At 36.2% G+C, this 24,868-nt stretch overlaps 1 protein-coding gene across 10 annotated transcripts in view; it reads right to left on the bottom strand.

Moving 5' to 3' along the window:
• Positions 1-24,868, bottom strand: part of BBS9 (Bardet-Biedl syndrome 9) — a 434,898-nt gene that overhangs the window by 314,785 nt on the left and 95,245 nt on the right. For all 10 annotated transcript variants that reach the window (XM_053897794.1, XM_053897793.1, XM_019443775.2 and 7 more), the window contains 2 exons: positions 11,682-11,856; positions 1,642-1,726 (listed from right to left, as the gene is read on the bottom strand). In XM_053897794.1, coding sequence (XP_053753769.1) covers positions 1,642-1,726; positions 11,682-11,856 — 260 coding nt within the window. The remainder of the gene's footprint in view (positions 1-1,641; positions 1,727-11,681; positions 11,857-24,868) is intronic.

Below are 24,868 nucleotides of genomic sequence, written 5' to 3'. Positions count from 1 at the left end.
GGCTGAAGTGCAGAATATATGGGACAAATGGAAGACAACTACTATGGAGGAGGAGGTCAAGGACAAATTGATCATCATTATCATTGTCATCTTCATCATCTAGACATCTTTGCTAAGTGCATTATATATATATTTCCAAAGGCAACACTGTAAAATAGGTATCGTCACCATTTTGCAACTAAGAAACTTAAGGCTTAGCATGGTTAATAAACTTGCTCAAAATTAACAGTAAATACAACTCTCAAGATCTGACTCCAAAGTCTATCCTTTAACTATTATTAGTATGGTGCCTCCAAATTCTGTGAAAAAATATGCCATATTTGTATTTGTTGTGCTCTCTTGCACTTTTCACTAGTATTAAGAAAATGTTTTCATGTCATTCTTGCTTGGCTCTTCAAGTTGGCCTGCCTTCCTATCTTAATTTCTGTATCCTAATATAGAAAATTGATTTTCTCTAATATTTTTACTTCCTTGGTATTCTAAATTCCACATTATTTCTTCATGTAGTTTCTTTCATATGTGGCCATTTCAAATTCACTTTACTGTTTCCATCATAATTTTCAGTTCCTTCTGTTTTTCCTTCCTGTCGATGGTGGTTCTCCGGATAAAGAATTCCCAATCATCATTTATCCCCTAATTTTCATTAAACGGAGAATTTACCATTTACAATTTTTCCTCAAACTATTTTTCAAGTTACCAAACTTCCACCTTGTCATTAGGCCAATTTTATCTTTGTGGGCTGTGAATTTTTATCTTTTACTTATATATTTAATCACACGCCTACTAGTAGCAATATTTTTGCCTATTAAAGGTTTCTTTAAATTTTTCTCCTTTTGCTACATTAGTTTATAAACACTTCAGTTAAAAGCAACTCCATCTGGACATTTATAATTCTAGTAGTGCAACTCTATAATCTGAAAAATTATGGGGTGCTTCGGTGGTTCAGTCAGTTAAGCTCCCAACTCTCAATTTAGGCTCAAGTCATGATCTCAAAGTTCGTGAGTTCAAGCCCTCTGTTGGACTCTGAGCTGACAGAGGGGAGCCTGCTTGGGATTCTCTCTCTCTACCTCTCTCTCTCGCCCCTCCCTCACTGTCTCACCCTCTCTCGCTCTCTCAAAATAAATAAACTTTCTGTACCTCCCTTACTCTCTCAGTCTTTCTCTCTCTCTCAAAATAAATAAACTTTGTTTTTAAATCTGATAAATTATGGGGGCGCCTGGGTGGCTCAGTCAGTTAAGCGTCCGACTTCGGCTCAGGTCATGATCTCGCGGTCCGTGAGTTCAAGCCCCGCGTCAGGCTCTGTGCTGACAGCTCAGAGCCTGGAGGCTGTTTCAGATTCTGTGTCTCCCTCTCTCTCTGCTCCTCCCCTGTTCATGCTCTGTCTCTCTCTGTCTCAAAAATAAATAAACGTTAAAAAAAAAAAATTTAAATCTGATAAATTATGACACAGCCAGGCATGTGTCTCCATTGCTCAATAATAGTCAACTGAATTTTTTCCCATTGATAGAATCATAACATAGAAAAGAAAAATAGCTAAAATAAATATTTTTAAAAATTTTCTTCCCAGAATTTTTATTCTGAAGAAAATCTGTGATTAGATATAATATTACTGAAATTTTTATGTATTAAAAAAGGCCTTACAACAAGTCTTTTTCCAGAACCAAGTTTTTGTTGTTCAGTCTCCTGTCTTTTATCTGCATCCGTTGCAAAAGCAAGCACCTGGTACCTGTTTGAAAGACATGAATAATTATAAATGATTTTACAGTTAAAAAGCATAAGTTATTTTAAACTTTAAAATCACATAATCTATAAACTTTACAAACTGCTTTTCTGGGGGGCACCTGGGTGGCTCACTGGGTTAAGCATCTGACTTCAGCTCAGGTCATGATACTGGTGGTTCGTGGGTTCAAGCCTGCTTTGGATTCTGTGTCTCCCTCTCTCTCTGTATCTCTCTCTCTCTCTGTCTCTCTCTCTCTCTCTCAAAATATATAAACATTAAAAAAATTAATTGCTTTTTTCTTGGTTTTAAAAAACTGAAATTTAAGATCGAATTCTTCTTGAATGACACTGTGACATGAGACTATGTAAACCTGTCATGATAAAGAAATTATAACTATGGGGGCGCCTGGGTGGCGCAGTCGGTTAAGCGTCCGACTTCAGCCAGGTCACGATCTCGCGGTCCGTGAGTTCGAGCCCCGCGTCAGGCTCTGGGCTGATGGCTCGGAGCCTGGAGCCTGTTTCCGATTCTGTGTCTCCCTCTCTCTCTGCCCCTCCCCCGTTCATGCTCTGTCTCTCTCTGTCCCAAAAATAAATAAAAAAAAAAAAAAAAAAAAAAAAGTTGAAAAAAAAAAAAAAAAAAGAAAAAAAAAAAAAGAAATTATAACTATGTCCTAAAATTCAATATTGGGTAAAGAGCTCTGCCAACGGTCAAAGCATTTCCATTAGAATTTTATGTGACGAACAACAATAGCTAAGAAAGATCCGGCACCAAAACTTCACATAGAAAAAAATGTAAATAATGCAAAGCAGCCAGGTGTAGTAGAAACTGTTAATAGATATTCTATGGAACCCAGAAGACCGGAGTTTAACCCCCAGCTAAGCCACTTACTAGTTGGCGAATTAATTACTCCATGTCTTATCTTCCCCATCTATAAAATGGGAATAATAGTCTCTAACTCAAACATGGATAAAAGAATTTAAAAATAATTTAGTGCCTAGTACAGTAACTAGCATATATTAGGTGCCCAACAGATTGACAGACAGATACAGATTTACACATATATAAAGATCAATCACCTAGTAGTTTATTTGGTATGTAATAAGTTCTCAATAGGGGGCATTACAGACATTATGACTTTCTGTAAGTATTTTATAGCTTTTATTTCATTAGTAACATTTGGTTCAAAGCATTCTTTAAAACAATTTATACAGGGCACCTGGGTGGCTCAGTCAGTTAAGCATCAGACTCTTGATTTCGGCTCAGGTCATGATCTCACAATTCGTTGAGCTCAAGCCTAACACTCAGCTTGGGATTCTATCTCTCCCCTCTCTCTCTGCCCCTACCCTGCTCACACTCTCTCTCAAAATAAATAAACTTTAAAAAAATTATAAATATCATTTGATCTGGAAATGATTAATTTAACAAATAAAATTTAAATTCCCTATTTCCCATAATATAATGTTATATTGTTAAAGTAATAATCCTACTCTAAATGAAGAAAGTTTAGACTCACAAATTCCTTTCTTTCCTATGAATCAAAACTCTTACATTGTTCTTCCACAGCTAAGAGGAAAATCAGTAGATATATCTGGACGTCTCATACTGTCTAAGAGAAAGATATCTGAAAGTATAAAACTTAGGGCCCTGAATGAATAAAAGCAACATGGAATACCTAAATAGGCATTGAAATGTACACTGGTATCCAAATGTCATATACTAACTCTTAACCTATCTCAATCAGGAATACTTTGTAAAGAAAAAAAAGCCTTTACTTGCAGTTGGATGCAGAATGACTATGAATTAAGGCAGATCTTGCAAGGTATTTATGAAAATCAGTCCTATGGTTAGTATGAAAGCTTAATGTATATGAATTTTACCAATTTAGCAAAGATATAGTAGTGATCCAATACATCTAATATACCTAAGCTCTGACAAGGAAAAAAACTATTATATGGTCTGTATCCATCAGGACCTCCCAAGTAGTTGTAGAGATTCATATACAAATAAGTACAATTCAGAGTGCCCTGTGCCAATAATAGAAGATATACACATAGTACAATGGGAACATGATGGCAGACACAAGTAATTGGAATGGAGGAAATATGTATGTTTTTGATATAGGTTCAGGAGAAGAAAGCTAGGTTTTAAAGAATGAGTGAAAACCCATCATACTGGTAAAGGAGTAAAGGCATTATGGCAAAGCCAACAGCACATGAAAAGGCATGCAGTAAAAGAGACATGAAAGGCCACGACAGGAGTTTAGAAGAGATGTATGGCAGGGAGGAATGAGTCATGGGAAATGAGACAAAAAAGGTAGGAGGGTAAAGATCTCAGCCTTGTAAAACCATGCTAAGAAATTCCATGGGCAGTTGCAGCAAATATGTCCATACCATTTGAGAGTGACCTGCAAAATCCCTAAGTCTCCAACAGTGCCAAATAATTAGACCTCACATTCCAACCTTCATATAGGATTGTTTTACTCTTCCCAGTTCACAGTATCAGAAATAGTATGCACTGGTGACTAAAACATCAGCCCAGACCTGGGCCTGCTATAGATCCAACCTCAGGCAATTAATTACATAGGCGGTTCATTTCCTGCACACACCAACCTACTAGAGGAAGATATGGATATTAATGAGATTGTCGTAAAAATCCAAAGCTTTTGAGCTGTTTGAAGCTTCTTATAGAACTACAAAGCATTATTATTTCATCCAGGAATAAGTGAGCCCCTAAAGTGGCCTCATTAACATCAAACAGCAGGCAGAGACACAGCCAAAATTGACTCCTGATTTCCAAATCCAGACCATTTCTCTTCCTGGAAGACAACTCACAAGAGCATTTTATTACTAAACGTAATTGACAGTAAATTTAGATGATGACAAACTTACAATACCATCTATTTTATAGTTCTTCCCTAAATCCTCTTTCTGTGACCAATAATGTACATGGAAACCTATTTCCAAAACCAAACAATTCCAGGCAGAATAGGAAATTTCAAAATAAAGAAAACATTTGGTGTGTTTTTTTCTTACCACTTGAATGCTCAGTGATAGAAGTTGAAGAATAAAATTCCCTTGTTGTGACTGCTGAGAGAATAATCAGGCACAGTGTAGTTAAGATTTCAGGAAAGAGTGTGTCCTATGTGTTTCTCAACAGAAAGGCACTAATCACAAATACATCAAGTCCAGATGAATGGTAGCACTTTTTGACCCAATAGCCACAAAGGCTTAGCAGATCCTGTGGAGCACCAATGACAAACTCAACCATATAATTTAGTGCTCTTCCATGCCACATCGTAAAACCAGCAGCAAGTAACTAAAATATGGATTGAGGTGTCACAGAATACAAAAGTAAACCCTCCAAAATCATTTATTTTCAAATGAAACATATACCTCAAAGGTACCAGGAGATTTTGGAAACTTGATATTTAACCCAGAGAACTCTACTAGAAATGGAAGCTCCGGATACAGAGCATTACTAACTTCATTACAAACAGAACTAAAACATTCTTAGTTATGCCAGGAAGGATCACTTTAATTGAAAGATACCAGCAACAAAATAGAAACTTTCCTTACAACTTTTCACTCCTTCCTCAAGTTATGGTTAAACATCTGTGTTTGGCAATGTACAATGCTAGGCATTACAGGAGTCACAAAATCCCTGCCATCAGCCCTGTCAATTAGAAAAAGAAGCAAATATGTAATATCAGTTAAAGTGTGATGACTACTTGCGGAAAGAGCAGAAAAACTACTCCGTGAATTGAGAAGGAGGTGTTACAGCTAGGTCAGGAAAGAAATGAAGAAGAGAGGGGAGGCTTACGGACACAATTTCCATATACAGAAAAGAAAGGAAAAACTTCAGAGTGTAGCGTGAGCAAAAGAGGAGAAAGAGAAAAGCCGTAAACATATCTGGAAAACAAACATTTCAATTTGGCCAGAGCCTAAGGCTAGTGAAGAATACAATATTCTTTCTACAATATTGCCAATTAAACTCTACAAGTACATTTTTTTTAATATATGAAATTTATTGTCAAATTGGTTTCCATACAACACCCAGTGCTCATCCCAAAAGATGCCCTCTTCAATGCCCATCACCTACCCTTCCCTCCCTCCCACCCTCCCCATCAACCCTCAGTTTGTTCTCAGTTTTTAAGAGTCTTTTAGGCTCTGGCTCTCTCCCACTCTAACCTCATTTTTTTTCCTTCCCCTCCCCCATGGGTTTCTGTTAAGTTTCTCAGGATCCACATAAGTGTGAAAACATATGGTATCTGTCTTTCTCTGTATGGCTTATTTCACTTAGCATCACACTCTCCAGTTCCATCCACATTGCTACAAAGGGCCATATTTCATTCTTTCTCACTGCCACGTAGTACTCCATTGTGTATATAAACCACAATTTCTTTATCCATTCATCAGTTGATGGACATTTAGGCTTTTTCCACAATTTGGCTATTGTTGAGAGTGCTGCTATAAACATTGGGGTACAAGTGCCCCTATGCATCAATACTCCTGTATCCCTTGGGTAAATTCCTAGCAGTGCTATTGCTGGGTCATAGGGTAGGTCTATTTTTAATTTTTTTGAGGAACCTCCACACTGTTTTCCAGAGCGGCTGCACCAATTTGCATTCCCACCAAAAGTGCAAGAGGGTTCCCGTTTCTCCACATCCTCTCCAGCATCTATAGTCTCCTGATTTGTTCATTTTAGCCACTCTGACTGGCATGAGGTGATATCTGAGTGTGGTTTTGATTTGTATTTCCCTGATGAGGAGCGATGTTGAGCAACTTTTCATGTGCCTGTTGGCCATCTGGATGTCTTCTTTAGAGAAGTGTCTATTCATGTTTTCTGCCCATTTCTTCACTGGATTATTTGTTTTTTGGGTGTGGAGTTTGGTGAATTCTTTATAGATTTTGGATACTAGCCCTTTGTCCGATATGTCATTTGCAAATATCTTTTTCCATTCCGTTGGTTGCCTTTTAGTTTTGTTGATTGTTTCCTTTGCTGTGCAGAAGCTTTTTGTCTTCATGAGGTCCCAATAGTTCATTTTTGCTTTTAATTCCCTTGCCTTTGGGGATGTGTCAAGTAAGAAATTGCTGCGGCTAAGGTCACAGAGGTCTTTTCCTGCTTTCTCCTCTAGTGTTTTGATGGTTTCCTGTCTCACATTCAGGTCCTTTATCCATTTTGAGTTTATTTTTGTGAATGGTGTAAGAAAGTGGTCTAATTTCATTCTTCTGCATGTTGCTGCCCAGTTCTCCCAGCACCATTTATTAAAGAGACTGTCTTTTTTCCATTGGAAATTCTTTCCTGCTTTGTCAAAGATGAGTTGGCCATACTTTTGTGGGTCTAGTTCTGGGGTTTCTATTCTATTCCATTGGTCTAACTACAAGTACATTTTAAAACACTTACCTAAAGCCTCTCATCTACTTAGCAATGTACTAGGTACATGTAGGAGTGTGGCGAAAGATGTGTAGCAAAGAGAAGGAAAGAAAATAAAGTTCATCATAGGTATACTTCTTCAGGGAACCTCCCTCCACTGAACTCCTACTGAGAGGTCCCACCTCTAGGCCTCCTCAGTATCCTATGCACAGCTCACTAGAGCCTCTATCACAGTAAACTCAGTTGACTGACTTGCCACCTCCCACACTTGCTTGCGTACTGTTTGAAGACAAGAGAGACCTCTTATCTGACTCTGCATTTCTGGTAGTTGGCACAGTGTTTGACACAAAGAAGCCTCTTGAAAAATATTTGCTGAATGAATAATTGAATAAATGAACTAACTTATTCAGTCAGTGAACTGATGTTTAAGATAGATTCTGCTCTCAGGAATCTGATACAGCAAGACATACTCTGGAATATTTCAGCAGAATACAAGAAGGCAATATATGGTATTTGGCAAAAATCAGTGTTTTAGGCAATAATATATCAAGGAGGTGAAAAAAATGAGGATAACTGAACCAGTTAACTTTAAAAGTCACTTCCAAATCTGAATGTCCACATCAATAAAGGAAAAATGTGACCAGATCATACAGATCACTGAATGTCAAGATATGAAGCTTCCAATTTTTTAATGGGAAACAAAACTTATCTTAAAGAGGTATTTTAAAAGGGTAGATTATGAGAAGTATCCTTCCAAGTCTAGATCAGAAGAAAATCAGAAATCCAAGTGAGGAAATAAAGGCCTGAATGCCAATGGAAATGGGAAGCAAAGGCTGAATACAAAAGGGAAAAAAGTAGAAGCATGAGGATTTACTGACTAAACAACTCTGACAAGTAAAGGAAAGAAAAAGAGATAATCCAAAAAGACAATCCAAAATTTAGACAAACATTGCTAAGAGAATGGTGGTACCTAAGCCCCTTCCACCCCCCCTTAAAAAGCAAACAATTCTCTCACTTCAAAAGAAAAACAATGCTCAAAGTGTATTCTTGAATTAGAATCACCTAGAGTAAGTGTTTGCAGTGATGATTCCTGGGTCTTATCTCCAAAACTACTAAATCAAAATCGAGTGTACTGGCAATTGTGAATCTATAAACGTGCATTTTGTAACAGGCTGACCACGTACGTGATCCTCATCCAGACTAAAGTTTGAGATTCACAGCCTTCATTATTCCTATCTGAATATAATTGAGCTTGCTTTAAAGTAATTAAATATCAGTATCAAAAGTGAAAACAAATTATGTCTTATAAGCCTTTCATATTAACTGATTACATTCTATTAACTGAGTATAAATAGATGAAGCCTCAAAAGAACAAACCTACAGTTTTCATGCTTCCTCCAATCCTAAATTGCACCAGTGATTATCATTTAATTTAATCTATTAAACTTGAAAGCATATATAAATGTGATATACTATTTAACATTATAAATCCTCTTAATTGTCATCATTTCACAATAATCACATATCCCATGCATTTTTACCATTATAAAAGATCCACATAATGGATATGGTGTGCATTTTTAGTCCTAGATGGAGATAGACTTAATAGATTGGTATGTTGGTAAATTACCATAGTTCAAAGACAGTGAGCTTCTTTGAGATTAAACTTACACATTAAGGAAACCTACACATTGCTTCCTCATCCAGTCACTCCTGGAGTTATTACCAAATGAATTCCTAGGCACATATTTCAAAGACTAAGTCATGGAGCATTCAAATCTTTGTACTGTGACCCCAGCATAGCACTGCCAGTATCCCTACTTGGCAGGAGTTGAGGCAGAGACCTGGGTGGAAAACTGAAAAGCAGATCTCCTCAATATTGCTTAAGCTCTGGCAGGCTTGAATGAATTATACAGATATTTTTCTCAACCTCTCAAAATAAGTATATTTTACTTCTTACCAGTAGCAATGCCACAATTCATTCGTCCCCTTTGGACAAGAGCCATAGAAGTTAAAGAAGGAATATAATATAATGATATACTACCTCCATCAGTTAACTTCTGCTTAGTCACAAACATTTGCTTATGTTCAGAGTTTTGAATCTAAGAAACCTTGACAATAATTCACAAAAGGCAGATTGCCACTTATGAACGGGATAGTACATTAACTTGCTATTTGCGCAATACTGAAACATGTAGACAAAAATTTATAGCTGTTGCCTGATGAATTTATATTTTCTTCCCTCCTTGGGAAAAATCATGCAACCAAAAATAATAAAATGAAAATCTATAATGAAGTGTTGCCTAGATGTTAAGTTCTAAATATTGCCATCAGTACGATAACAACAATAAAGTTACTGAAGATACCATAATCCTCCAAGTCTGTTTCTTTTCCCAGCATGAATTTGTACTTTCTTTTCCCTATTCTCCCTTCCAACAAAAAACATACCCTCCAAAAACTCAAAATCTTGATTTTTATTGAAATTTAGCTGGTAGAGGAGACAAAAGTCTCTCTCAAACACAGTTCCCCCAAATCAGTAAGAATTTCTAGCAAAAACGATCATTGGTTTTCATACGGTCATTTTCGTACTTCATTTCTACTATGAATTATTCTTTTAAAAATATTCATAATAACACTTGTATTTCTTGCCAGTATTCTTCCTATGTCACATATTTTTTATAAAAATCATTCCATATACGCATCTTTGTATCTGGCTTTTTTCACTCATACTGTACTCTATTATTTTTAATTCAGGGATAGTCACAACAATTAATCAGCATTTTCTATGGGGTGGCAACTTGACATACATTCAATCCTTTTAACAAGCTTGTCAAAATAGCCATTATTCCCACAACTTCATGGGCAATTAATCTTTGACAAAGCAGAAAAGAATGTCCAATGGGAAAAAGTCTCTTCAACAAATAGTGTTGGGAAAACTAGAGAGTAACATGCAAAAGAAACTGGGCCACTTTCTTACATCATACACAAAAATAAATTCAAAATGGACTAAAGACCTAAATGTGAGGACTGAGACCATAAAAATTCTAGAAGAGAACAAAGGCAGTAACCTTTTTGACATCAGCTGTAGCCACTTCTTTCTAGATATGTCTCCTGAGGCAAAGGAAACAATAGCAAAAATCAACTATTGGGACTACATCAAAATAAAAAGCTTCTGCACAGCAAAGGAAACGATCAACAAACTAAAGGGCAACCTACAAAACGGATGAAGGTATTTGCAAATAACATATACGATAGGCTTAGTATCCAAAATATATAAAGAACTTATAAAACTCAACCTTCAAAAAACAAATAATCCAATTACAAAATGAGAAGATGTGAACAGACATTTCTCCACAGAATACCTACAGATGGCCAACAGACACGTGAAAAGATATTCATCATCACTTACCATCAGGGAAATGCAAATCAAAACTACAATGAAATATCACCTCACGTCTATCAAAATGGCTAAAATCAACAACACAATAAACAAAAGGTGTTGACAAGGATGTGGAGCAAAAGGTACCCTCTTGCACTGTTGGTGGGAATGCCAACTGGAGCACCCACTCTGGAAAACAGTATGGAGGTTTCTCAAAAAGTCAAAAGAAATTTATAAAGGTTAAAAATAGAACTATGCTATGATCCAGCAATCATACTACTGGATATTTACTCAAAGAATACAAAGACACTAATGCAAAGGGATACATACACCCTATGTTTATAGCAGAATCATTTACAATATGCAAGATATCAAAGCAGCCCAAGTGTTCATCTTTTGATGAATGAATAAAAAAGATACAGTATGTATATATGTGTGTGTGTGTGTGTGTGTGTGTGTGTGTGTGTGTAGAGAGAGAGATGTACAATGGAATATTATTCAGCCATTAAAAAGAACGGAATCTTGCCATTTGCAATGGCATGGATGGAGCTAAAGAGTAAAATGCTAAGTGAAATAAGTCAGAGAAAGACAAAAATACCATATGACTTCACTCATATGCAGAATTTAAGAAACAAAACAAATGAGCAGAGGGAAAAAAGAGAGAGACAAATCAAGAAACAGGCTCTTAATTACAGAGAACAAACTGATGGTTACCAGAGGGGAGTGAGGTTGGGGGACAGGTTAAATAGGTGATGGGGATTAAGGAGTACACTTGTGATGAGCACTGCGTGATGCATGAATTGTTGAATCACTATATTATATACCTGAAACTAACATAATACTGTATGTTAACCACCTGGAATTATAAGAAAAACTTTAAAAGCAAAAAAAATAAATAAATAAATAGCCATTATTATCCCCTTTACAGCCAGGATAAGGACACTGACCATCAAACAGCTGCTCATAGCAAAATGAGGATCCCAGTTCAGGTCGACCTCTCTCCAAATCCTTTATCAATCTCTACACTATACTGCCTGTCAAATATTTTACAACATATAAATGATATCCTCTAAATCACCACAATTACAATTTTATCAAAGAAACTAGTCTTTTTTTAATATTCAGCTTTTTGTAAAAAAAAAAAAAAAAATTAATCAGCAATATACACACCAAAAGTCATGATTCCAAAGATTCAACATCCAAACTTACTTGTAACTTTCCACTTGTTGACAGGAAGAGACAGTAATGAAGGAATCAGTACGAGAACTGTAAGCAAGAGGCCCAGGTAAAAGAGAACCAGGGAGAAATCTCCCAAAAGCATAGCTTTCCTGTTCAAACACCATCAGCATCCCGTCCATAGACTGGATACAAATTAAATCTCGACCTAAAGAAAAATTAGAGGAAATTAGGTGACCTTTTTATAATGGTTTTCATTTATCACTATCCATCACAAATATGTCATAGTTAATTTATCCCCAGGGTCAATACAAGCAGCTTAAATTTTAAATTACAAACTGATAAAGCTATCAGATTACTATATATCAGTATATATACATTTCCCAATTTTTAAATTATTCAGATGTCTATAATTTTAAGTATACTTATTTTCACTTACTATAATGCTAAAATCTCTACCTCAAGATAGATAACCTCTAAGAAAAATCATGACCCTTGTAAGATATCATTTTTTCCAAAATCAGAAATAAAACTGTTCAGCAGAGGCTACTTCTCTTCTTCATAGGTCAATCTCATACTTTCAAATGACTTAGACATCAGTTAAACACAACAGACCAAATCCACAGACATGTATTAGGCACTAGTTGTACACAAATCACAGTGTTAACTACTACTAGAAATGAAAAATACTAATATTGAAAAATACCATTCACTGATTGAATTGTTTCCTGCCCTAGAAACAGGCAAAATATCTATAAAATACATATCAAATAACTCAAAAAAGACTAACAGTCTGGGCTCAGTCTGTGCTCCGAGTAGGAGCAATTACTAGCCCTATCCATCTGAAAAAGAGAAATGTCGTATTATAAGGTATTAGGAGTTATTAAATGGATTTAATATACTTTGGTATTGCTCAGTCATTTGCCAAAAAAAAAAAAAAAAAAAACTTGTGCCAGAGATGCTGTTTCCTCTAGTAGCCATTCTTTTGATACCTGAATTATCACTAGACACATGGCCATGCAGCACACAAGCTTACTTTCCTATTTCAGATACAAGCCTATTATAGATATAATTATATGATTATGTTCTTGCCAGTGAGATAGGAGCAGAGGTGATATGTACAACATCCAGATATGCCCTTAAAAGGACTGAGTATACACTTCTCTCTGCTGTTCCCAGCATGATGGTGGGGCTGGAATAGCTATCTTGGCCTCACAGAAAGAAGCCACATATTGAAGATAACAGACTCCTCCCCCTCCCCACCCCCACTACAGCCCTGGACCACTTTATCTCCTTATCTTTCTTATTTCTTATTTAAACCATCATTAATTTTGCATCTTTGTTAATGCATTCAAATGTCTGTATTGTAAATAACACAGAACTTACCTGAACCTAAAGATCCATCAGCATTGCTGACTCTTAAAATTTAGTTTCATTTGATTGGATCCTGGTACCAAAAAACAACCAGGTATAGAAGACATTGGAACAACTGGGGAAATTGGAATATGACCACATGTTAAAAAAAAAAATTAGGAACTGTTAAGTTTCTTAAGTGTGATCATGGTATTATGATTATGAAAGAGAACGTTCTTTATTGGGAGATATATGCTGTAATATTTATGAGTGAAGTAGCACAAGATCTGTACCTTACTTTTAAGTGGTTCGTTAGAAAACATCTGTGTGTGTATACACATGCATATATACATTGACAACTATTGACTCTAGATGGTGGAAATATGGTGTTCATGTTACTTTTTCTGGAATTCAAATTTCTTCACAATAAAAATATAGACAAACAAAATACAGCGTTTAAATATATACCTTTTGTATATAAATGCACTTTCTTAACAATCAGAGAGGGAACTGAACATTAGTGAATTGAGTGGGACCAGGGAGGAGAACAATAAATTTAATCTTAGTAAGTCAAGAATCAGAGAGACCAAAAAAAAAAGGAATCAAAGAGACAAAAGAAATCCAATCAATAAAAAATTTATGCAATGACTCTGACCTTTGATGGCGAATATTACTGTAGCCAAAATGTATTCTTGATGCCTGTATTATTAAAGAATATGAGGTCAGAGTATGTGTATTTCCAAGTAGAAGTGCCAACAAAATTTGAATTCATTTCAGTATGTTGAATGTCACTGAACTACAAATCTTCAGACTCCCAAAGACCTAAAAGAAGTGGTCCTTATAATGTGGGTTCCAAGACCACCAGCATCAGCATCATCTTGGAAATGCAAATTCTAGGGCTCCTCTCTAGCTCTACTAAATCAGAAACTCTAGTGATAGGGTCCAACAATTCTAGGTTTTACCAAGCCCTAGAGGCTATCTGATGCATGCTAAAGTTTGATAACCACTGCCTTAGCATGGTAAAACAAAGAGCTAGAGCTTGAAAAAAACCTGAGCCCCACAGAAAACTTGGCTCCTTAGCATGGCACTATATGAAGTCTTATTTCCTGAAATTCTAGCAATATAGAAGAGAGTGTTTATACTGTAATGTCCACATGGGCTGCCTCCAGAGTCAGATAATCTGGGCTTTGAGTCTAACTCCACCAATTATTAGCTGTGGGCTCCGGCTCAAGTTTCCCTATCTGCAAGATGGCACACCTACCTTAGTTAGCTTTTGTGAGAATTAAATGAAGTAATGGATGAAAACTAAATCCAGCAGGTGGCAAATACTCCATCACATTATAACTTTATAAGTATTTTCTAAGTCTCATACTACATGTGTATTAATGTTTAACTACCTGCTGATTCCCACATACATCATAATGGTGTATGGTTCCTTGATTTTGCTTATATTATGACCTTTCCCAAAAAAATTCTTACATTTATTCTCCTGGTCTAATGAACATCTGCTGGCAGCCTCTTGGTCATCCATTCTCCTCTCCTCCTATCTCTAGTCATGAGATATGAAGAAGACTGACTATATTCTAAGCTTGACAATAGGCCCTGGCTTACCAATTAGTGTCTCACTAGTCACAGTGATTGGTTCAGGGATAGGTATAATTTACAGCTAAAATTAACTTACTGGGTTTAGCTAGAACTAGAGAAAAACGTACTCTTCCCCCTGAGGAATATGTGAGGAAGATAAAAGTCTCAAATCACAGAGGTCATTTGGCTTTTGCAAAGGAACAATTAAGAGAAGGCCATGGAAGACACGTTTGAGCCACAGTATCAGGTCTCACTTGGAGCCAAACCTACCTGGGAACATTTCAGGGAATAAATTCCATAAACACTGAAGCCACCTTGAGCCACTCTGTCCCTGAATCAAGTCAATCAACCCATTTGTCCTCTGAGAGACATCACAACATTAGGCTCATCTCTTTCCCCCTCAACCACCCTCCACGTGTGATCCCATCCTCACCTCCATCTTACAACTAATCATCAATTGAAATGATCTGTTTTTGTGTTTCTTGTTCACCCTAAACTAAACGCAAAGGCAGGAGCCATGTCTTACTCATCTTTGTAAATCCAACAGCGATAAAATGCCTGGCACATAACAGATGCACTAATAAATGTCTCTTAAACTGAAGTAAGCTAGGCAAAATAATTTATTCATCTAAAGTTCAGATTGGCTGAGATTTTATTCTATGTGTTTCACATACTGCATTTGAAGTATGTGAAAAATGCTTTATTTATTACAATCCTGGCTGCTGAATTTAGAAAAATGTAGGGATCAATCCAAAACATTACTCAAAAATAAATAAATAAATCCTTCAAATCGCTGCTTTGGAAGCCACTTCAGAATACATACCAAAGGCTCCCCTTACAGATAATGGGAACAGAAAGAACAGTCCAGAGAAGCCATGAAAGTTTTGTAGTTCTGATAAAACACAGCCAACAGGAAGCCTTCATAAAAGCGATAGGATTTCAGGAGCTATTTAAATGACCTAGCCCTGAACTGTACTCAAAGAGTCCTTACCACATGCTCAGTATTCTATTAGGAGCTGTAAGAAATATAGAACAACAGGAATAAAAATTACTATTGACATTTACTGAGCACCTGTTCTATTCCTTCCTTTGTACTAAACATTTACCCAGCAAATTAGCTATAATCTTTAATAACTCCAAAAGGTGAACAACAGTCCCATTTGACATGAGAAGACTGAAAAGCACAGAGCTTAAATAATTTGCCTCATGCCAAAGAGTGAGAAAATGACAGAGCTAGGACTCAAATGAAATCTCACTCTGTTATATCTTACATGTTCCCAAGGAGGCTCCATTATACCACACTAGATCCATTTTAAAAATTAACATAAGCTAACATATAAAATCGAAGTGATGTGAAACAGACTAAGTACTACAGACCATCAAAGAGCTTCATTACAGTGAGTCTGAGAAAGATTTCATGAGGTAGGATGTATCCCTAGACTGAGAAGGATAGGGATAATGAAGAGCATTCAAAGGTATGAGTAGAGAAAGTTTTGGGGAGGGAAAAGGAACATACTAGAAGACGCAGAAGCAATTAGACTTGACCTAGTGCAAGGCAACAAGTTTTACCAACAGGGCATGAAACATAAAAGCAAGCAGTAGATTGAAAAGATGACAATATCTTAAAGATGCTTCCTCAAAAATGATGACTTAATTATACAGAGAAAAATAAAATTGCTTTTAAAGTTGAAATAATTAGGAAGGTTGGAGATTTCATCAGAACTTAAAATCTGGATATTTATCCTATTGATCTTTAACCATGATGAGAAAAAACTAACCATTGTGATTTCAAACCTTATTTGCGAGATCTGGGAAAGGGTTGAGAAAGGACTTAGCAAAATCATTTTGAAAGGGTATTAAAAATCATTCTCTTTTCATTTTCAAAGGCAAAGAAAAATTTCGTGTCTGTGGGGATGGGGAGATGGAGGCACGAAAGTTCTATTATGGCAGCCTTGCAAAATGAACACAATAAATACTGTGTTTCATTTCCTGGTGTTAAAATATCATGTAGCCAAGGCTTTAACATGATGCACAAACATGTTGGACTGACTGTTTAATTAACAGTTTTCTCTACTAAATTATAATCTATTCATTAAAGTGGTGTATAGCACTGTGTGTGCATGCATGCGTGCATGTGTGTGTGTCCCCATGCTCACAAGTTCTTTTTACCATGCATGACCCAGAGCACTTTCCATCATTCACTATTATAGCAACAAGGGCCCCGTGGTGGGCAGTCCTGAACACCATTTCCTCCATTTCTCTGCTGTCTTTTTCTTCCTGTGGAATCTACACAGCAAAGTAGAATGGCATACATAAAAGAAGACTACCATTACTCAGCATGCTACATGTTTTCTGAATCTCTCTATGCTCATATTTCTTTTACGCATTGAGTAAAAATACAAGTGAAGAAATGCAAACGTGACCTGTGGCCAAGCATATATTGCACTTCAGTGTGCAGCTGTCAAAAATACTTGATCTTTCTCCAAGCCTGAAAAACACATGAAAAACAGCTGTATAGGTAGTCAAAAAGGCAGACAGGAAACATCAAGAGACTGATACATAAGAACAGAAGAGTCCAACAGTCTGTGGAACTTCCGCTTGCTCCTTTTACACATGCACACACGGAAAAATTCTTGTTGTTGTTGTTACAGAAAAACTGAAACACTAACTCATTAATCTTTATTGCAAACCTAACTCAAAAATCATACAACATGCTTGCTATGAGCAAGGACATAAAAATGTTAAGGGTAGAATTTCAACAGATACTGACCTAAAAACAAATGGTGGGTGCATTTCTAGGGCTTGCAGGATTTTAAAAAAAAATTTTAATGTTTATTTTTGAGACAGAGAGAGACAGAGTATGAGCAGGGGAGAGGCAGAAAGAGAGGGAGACACAGAATCTGAAGCGGGCTCCAGGCTCTGGGCTGTCAGCACAGCGCCCGACATGAGGCTCAAACCCACGAACTGTGAGATCATGACCTGAGCTGAAGTCAGACACTCAGCCGACTGAACCAACCAGGAGCCCCTAGAGTTTGCAGGATTTTAAATTCACCATTAAATATCATTTTTGTACTTTTTTTTATTTTAACCTGTTTTATTTTTTATTTCTTAAAGCATTTTTGTACTTTTTAATTCATATCATCATATAAATAAAACTACCATAATTTTGAAATACATGATACTATTTGATTATGCTTAATAACTAATAATTGGCAATTAATTGAATGAAAGAATAGCTAGCTTCTTTCTTATTACTCTCTCCCTCATATTTTTTTATTTGAGCATTCTAAAAGCAATTAGTGTCTGATAATAATGTAATATTCAAGGAGATTCTAAGTTTAAAACCTTAGTTATATATAAATAAATAAAATTTAAAGCCCTAACCAAACAGAGGAAATCAACAAATAGAACACATGTGTTGAGCTAAATAGCTAATATTTTTAAATATGTACCAGGGAAAAATTACACAAATTCTCAACTATTATTCAAGAGTTTCCCCCAATAAATAACTTCATGAGACTAATTACTTTAAGACTCAAGAAAATAAAAGTTGAGTCTACATACTAACTCTTCCTATGAACTTGCCTTTTGACATTTTAATGTGTCTCATTTTAATAGGTACTTTAATAGCCTTACAAAGACCACTAGTGTGTGTTCGACCAAGCTATTTATCACAATTTTCCCCTTAAACTGTGAACAAGTTTAATAACATATTATAACGAAATTACAACCATTCGTTAAATTAGCATTATATGTGATGGATTCAATATGAATGCAATGTTAGAGTTTAAATGAAGGCCCTAAACATTATATTATCACTTGCATAAGATATTGGGTGAATTACTTTGTCCAATGTAATGATCATGAAAGGTCTGATAACATTCTCCAGAACTCACATTCATTGAACAAATTCCACAAACATTCACTGTTACACCTAGTACATGCTAGGAGAGCCACAGCTGCCACCCTCAGAAAGGTCAGTGAATATGGGAGTTAACCAGTTAAATATTATAATTATGTAAGAACAGAGGCATATTAGACTAAGTTAACAGGCAATGCAACTTGATTAACAGCGTCTGGAAGAATCAAGAAACGCCTCAAAACAGAGATAACACCTGGGTCTTGCAGGTTGAGAAAGTTTGCCAGACCATCAGAGAAACAAAAGCAGAGAGGGCACACTGCACAGACACATGGATCATAAGAGAACTACCTTGGGAGAGGAGTGAGAACAGTGAACTCTGGGGGAGGGTGTTAGGTGGAGGGAGACTGCTGATGAATACGGCAGGGATGCTCATCAGAACTGATGGCAAAGTCACAACCACAACTTGAGACCAGAGTTGCTGCATCCTTATTTTAGCCCTGAAAGCTCTGCCAGTTTCCTTACTGTAAAGTAGTGGTATGAAAAGATTATATGATGTTGCTATAAGGTAAAATACAATGAAAATATATAGCACCTGATCCTGATAAGCATTCAATAAGTGGTAAGTAAGTAATATTATTGGATTGCCCTCTTCCTTACAGACCAAATCATGTGAAAAAAAACCTTTAAGCTGAAGAGGAAGAAGGTGCTTCAGAGCAAAAAGGACAAGTTTAATGTAAGAAGGAGTACTCAATCGGAAAATTATCCTTTTTGTCAAAGCAAAGGGTCTTTAAGAATTTAAGAACTATGGAAAATCTTTCAAAGCTTAGGTCTGTGTGAACTACTGGCTATTCAAGATGATTTTTTGCCTATTTTAAGTTTACTTTCCCCAAAACAGCAATTTCCCTCACATTAAAATCTCTAAAGAAATGTACTGTGAGTGTGAAGGACTCCTGGGTGGCGCAGTCGGTTGGGCATCTGACTTCAGCTCAGGTCATGATCTCGCGGTCCGTGAGTTTGAGCCCCGCATTGGTCTCTGTGCTGACAGCTCAGAGCCTGGAGCCTGTTTCGGATTCTGTGTCTCCCCCTCTCTCTGCCCCTCCCATGCTCATGCTCTGTCTCTCTCTGTCTCTATGTCTCTCAATAACAAATACACGTTAAAAAAAATTTTTTTTTAAAGAAAAAGAAAAGAAACGTATTATGAGTGTGCCAGAAAGCCCTATCTGGGAATGCACTGTCCCTGCCTCCGCATCCTTCCCCCAACACACACATATCTATAATCTTCCCTCACTTCTTTTATTAACGTTTTATGCAGGATTACCCTGAGTGACATAAGAAACACAAGACAGATGATGTCATACAGGATGCTTCTTAGCAGCATTCTTTTCTTCTCTCTCATAAAAAAAAAAAAAAAAAAAAAAAAAAAAAAAAAACTTAAAGAAGATAATGTTGAGGGTATAAAATTTTTAAGTAACTAGTTTCAAAGTGAGGTAGATGTCTCAAGGTAATTCCTGTCAGTCATGATAGGAAACCAAAAACCAAAAGAAAATACTAACAAACAGAAAACATTTTAAATACCTCTTCATTTTGTACAAATATTCTTCATTTGCAATATTATTCATTCCATAGAGCAATAACCCCAAAAGCTAAACATTTGCTTTTTATATATTGTTAACGCTCTTAATCCTAAAATCATGAGTGTATCCAAAGAAAGAACAAAAAAACTATAGAGTACACTAGAGTCAGTCAAGCCAATTAAATTAGGTTGTGAAAAAAATAACTAAAGGCAAGAAATTCCCAGCTGAGGTTCAGCTTCATCTAAACTCATACAATTTTTAAAAAGTAAATAAAAAAGAATTAGGGATAAAGACAACGGTAACTTTAAATTTCCTGAACTGTCAATTCTTATCACAAAGTTTGGTGTGCCATTTAACCATTGTTTGGTCTAATAAATTTCCTTGGATTCTTCTAAAAGAAGCAGTTAAAATACCTTATCTTTAATAAAACTCATAAAAACAAATATACCAAAGCCATCATCTTAATATACATATACAATCATGTTATCAACCCATTCAAAAGCTTCAAAGGTACTCCAGTGTCTCCAGAAATAAGTATAAATTAAAAAGCAGGAAATCCAAAAAAACTCTTTAATGTGTCTGCCAAATGAACTTTGACTACTCCCTCTCATCCAGTCCCAACCACCAAACACTTCAGGTAACATAAGCCTGCCCTAAATGTCCTTATGCATTTGTTAGTGTAGTTCAATTAATCTCAGGTGTCACTCTCTTCCTTAACATCACAAAATCCTTCTACACATCCTCTATCTCAGGACACATCCCCATCACTTCGAGGCCTTCTCCAATCCCCTCTAGGCATAAATAACCCAGTCTCCCTCTATCCTCAGTGCATTCTGCATCACTCACTATTAATACTAACAATATTTTTCCTGGTGATATGGTGAAATTCAGCATCTCTCTCTCCCATATCGAACTTCCATAAACGAAGCATAAAATATGCTTGAAGATATTTTACTTTCATTATCTAGCTCACAGTATTGAGACTAATCCCTTATATGTTGGGACCCAAAACATCTGTTCAAATCAACTAAACCATCACAAAATTAAAAACCCATGTCAGACTGTAGTACTAGGTACCAGGATGCCAATGATCCTCAAGTGGGCCAAGATATTTAACAATATCACCATATTCACAAGAAAACACCTTAAGATCTGGCAGTATGCATTATTTACCATATCTCCCTACCCCAAACAGTCCCTAGTATATAGTAGAGTTCAACAGCTCAATAAATATTTGAATGAATGAATGAATGAATGAATGAATGAATGGTGCCAAAGTAAAAATGGCATAGTAAAGGCCCTGAAATAGTTTTAATATGTGACATTTAATAATTGGAATTCTAAGGGCACCTGAGTGGCTCAGTCGGTTAAGCATCTGACTCTTGGTTTCGGCTCAAGCCGTAATCTCGCAGTTCATGGGGTCGAGCCCCACATCGGGGTCTATGCTGATGTACGAAGCCTGCTTGGGATTCTCACACTCTCTCCCTCTCTCTGCCCCTCTCCCACTTGCACACTCTCTTCCTCAAAATAAATAAATATTTAAATAAATAATAATAATTGGAATTCTAAATTATTTTTTTATTTTTTTAGTGTTTATTTATTTTGAGAGAGAGAGACAGAGCATGAACAGGGTAGGGTCAGAGAGAGGGAGACACAGAATCTGAAGTAGACTCCAGGCTCTGCACTGTCAGCACAGAGCCTGATGCAGGTCTCAAATTCACAAACTGTGAGATCATGACCTGAGCTGAAGTCGGATGCTTGACCAACTGAGCCACCCAGGTGCCCCCAGAATTCTAAATTATTTTAGGTCTTAGTACTATGGTAAAAAATCACAGTACTCATTGTATGTCCAACATTAGATATACTAAGAAATATTGAAGAAAGAGAAAAGGTTAAAGATAACTTAGCTCCTAAGAAAGAGAAACTCTAGGGGTGCCTGGGTGGGTCAGTCAGGCATCTGACTCTTGATTTCAGCTCAGATCATAATCTCACAGTTTTGGGTTCAAGCCCCAAGTCAGACTCTGCACTAATAGTGCACTGTTAGAGCAGAGCCTGCTTGGATTCTCTCTCTCCCTCTCTCTCCGCCCCTTCCCTGCTTGTGCACACGTGCACACTCTCCCTAAATAAATAAACAAACACACTTTAAAAAAAAAAAAAAAAAAAAAGGAAAACTCTAATGGAAAGGCACAGGAAATAAAGGTAGGGTTGAGAGGACCCCAAAAGGAAAATATGTAAATGAATGTGAAAAACACTCAACTATAGAGAATTGGGGAAGCCCAAAGAGGATACCAAAGGAATAGAATGATCTTTGGATCCATCAGTATTTCATAAATCTCTAACTTCAAAAACATACACAGATTAAGTCCTAAAGTTTTAGTAATTATTAGAATTCTGTGTACAAAGTCTTTTTCTGGGTAATATGAAACAAGGGATTGTTACCAGAGGAAAAGTACCCAAAAAAGGATAGTAAATAGGAGACTCTCTGGCTATTACCTATTCCCAGAGCTGGATTGTATATCATAAAACAACAAATTGGAAAAAGTATCAAATGCAGATTAAAGTATTAATATATAGCGGAAAGAGCAATGATTTTGAACAACAACAAAACAAAAAAATGATAAGGTTTTGGATCCTGACTCTGACACAACCTAGATATGTGGCTTTGACTACTTTGCTTAATTCAGTCTGTTTCTTCAAATAGGCAAAATAAACCTTATCACAACCTCTGTACCTCATTGGGTTGCTATGAATATTAAAGGGAACATATGCCAAATACCCAGTTTAGCATCTGCAACATGGTAGGAATTATGTCAGTCTTAATCCCAAAATTTGCATGCTAAAAAATAATAATAATAATAATAATAATTTTTTTTAAAAAACTAACTTTCCTTAGTATCTACACTTATCTATATCTCAGATAGTTTAGCCATTAAGTCTCACTTCCTAGATACAAAAGGGTAGAAAACACCTCAGGGGAAAATTAGGACAAAAGGTGACCAGGAAGTTGGAAATGGTTCAGTTCAGAAATCCCAATCTCTATTTGTGAAACTACTTGCTAAAAACAGTGATTCCAGGTTCTTGAATTTCACTGATCATCATAGATTGTCAACCTTGTGAACTGCCCAATCAGAAGATTTTTTTAAAAAACAGAAACCGTTATCACGAACATTTTTCTATTAAGACAATACAGGGGCACCTGGATGGCTCAGTCGGTTAAGCGTCCGACTTCAGCTTGCGGTTTGTGAGTTTGAGCCCTGCATCGGGCGCTGTGCTGACAGCGCAGAGCCTGGAGCCTGCTTCAGATTCTGTCTCTCCTCTTCTCTCTGCCCCTCCCCTGCTCATGCTCTGTCTCTCAATAATAATAAATAAACATTAAAAATTTTTTTAAAAAGACAATATAATACAAATAAGTAGGAGGTACAAAATGAGAAAATGTTAGCACTAAGTACAGCCTTTAACTGAGCAATTTTTTAGCTCTATAAAAAATTTAGTTCATTAGCTATTTTTCTCATTGCCTTAAAATCATTCAAAACTTTAACACAGGATAGTACTTGAGAACGACTATTTTATCCAAGCATTAACCACTTTTAAAGAACTTCCCACACTAGCACTTAACAGCCGCTATTGGAAAGAACCAGAAAAACAAGCACAAAACGTTTTTCCTTTACAAGAACAAAGGAAAAACTTGTTCCAAAACCTATTAAGGCCTAGGTGAGGAAACAAGCATTTTCCAAAGACATTTTGGCTTTTTATAATCTCACCACTATCAGGCTTCTGGAATCCATAAGTGAGGCAAAGGCTCCCTCTGCTGACAAGTAGAAAAGAATCTAATCCTATCAAAAGGCAATTGACTTTTTAAAAATCTTCCCAACATTGACTGGATATTGCATGCTCTTACTAGTTTTTTTAATCAAAGACTAATTTTTACTCTATGCCCTAAAACACTGGAATATAACACCATCTGATATGAACATGAAAGAGATGTATAACTAGGTAACACTGAATATTTCAATAAATCTTTCTAAACCAGCTTTCAAATTTCTTGGTTTCTGCTCTATACTCTAAAGGTTAACTGAACTGTAACGTCATACAAAGAGGATATTAAACAAAGAAAGATAAAGAATTGAGGGTCTCAAGAGGTTATATGGAAAAAAGGAAGCAGTGTATGAATTCATTGATGACCTCTCATAGAAATCTCATTAAATTAATAGGAGCAAATTAAAAACTTCAAAATCAACAATGATAGCAGTTTACAAGTGCTGACACATAGATAATTAGCATATCCAACTTTAGCAACTATTCTGTAACTAGGGAAGATCAAGAACTATCCTTCTCATGTCACTGTGGACAGACTAAAGGCTCAAGAAAGTTCAATGATTTGTTAGGGACGTACAGCTGAGAAGTAGCAGGGCAGGAACACAACCCTATAAATCTAATCTCTAGTCTTTTTCCTCCAAGTGAAAACTAAGCAAAAAGTAGTACTCTAATGACATAATCTCTAAATCCCTCTGTGATTACAAATTCAACATGGCCTATTATCACAACTGCACTTTGTACGCTTATAACTTTCGTCACATTTAAATACAAAATGTCAATTATTTCACTTTGGCAGACAAAGCTTGATATAACCACTTGCTGTTTCTTTGATATAGTATCTTCCTTCACTCTTGTCTTATTTACAAAAGAACTGCTTGCAAAGATAAATAAAATTAAATTATTAAGTATATGAGAGTAACAGATAAAACCCTGATTTTCCCATTAAATTATTGAATAAAACGTTTGTTAAAAAGAGTATTTTTAAGCACATCAATACGCTGCCCAAAAAAAAACAGAAAGAAAAAGAAAAA

Source organism: Panthera pardus, unplaced genomic scaffold (assembly GCF_024362965.1).
Source record: "Panthera pardus isolate Hobbes unplaced genomic scaffold, ASM2436296v1 HiC_scaffold_8, whole genome shotgun sequence".
NCBI lineage: Eukaryota > Metazoa > Chordata > Mammalia > Carnivora > Felidae > Panthera > Panthera pardus.
Note: the sequence above shows the minus strand (reverse complement) of the source record. Positions and strands in the feature narration are given on the sequence as shown.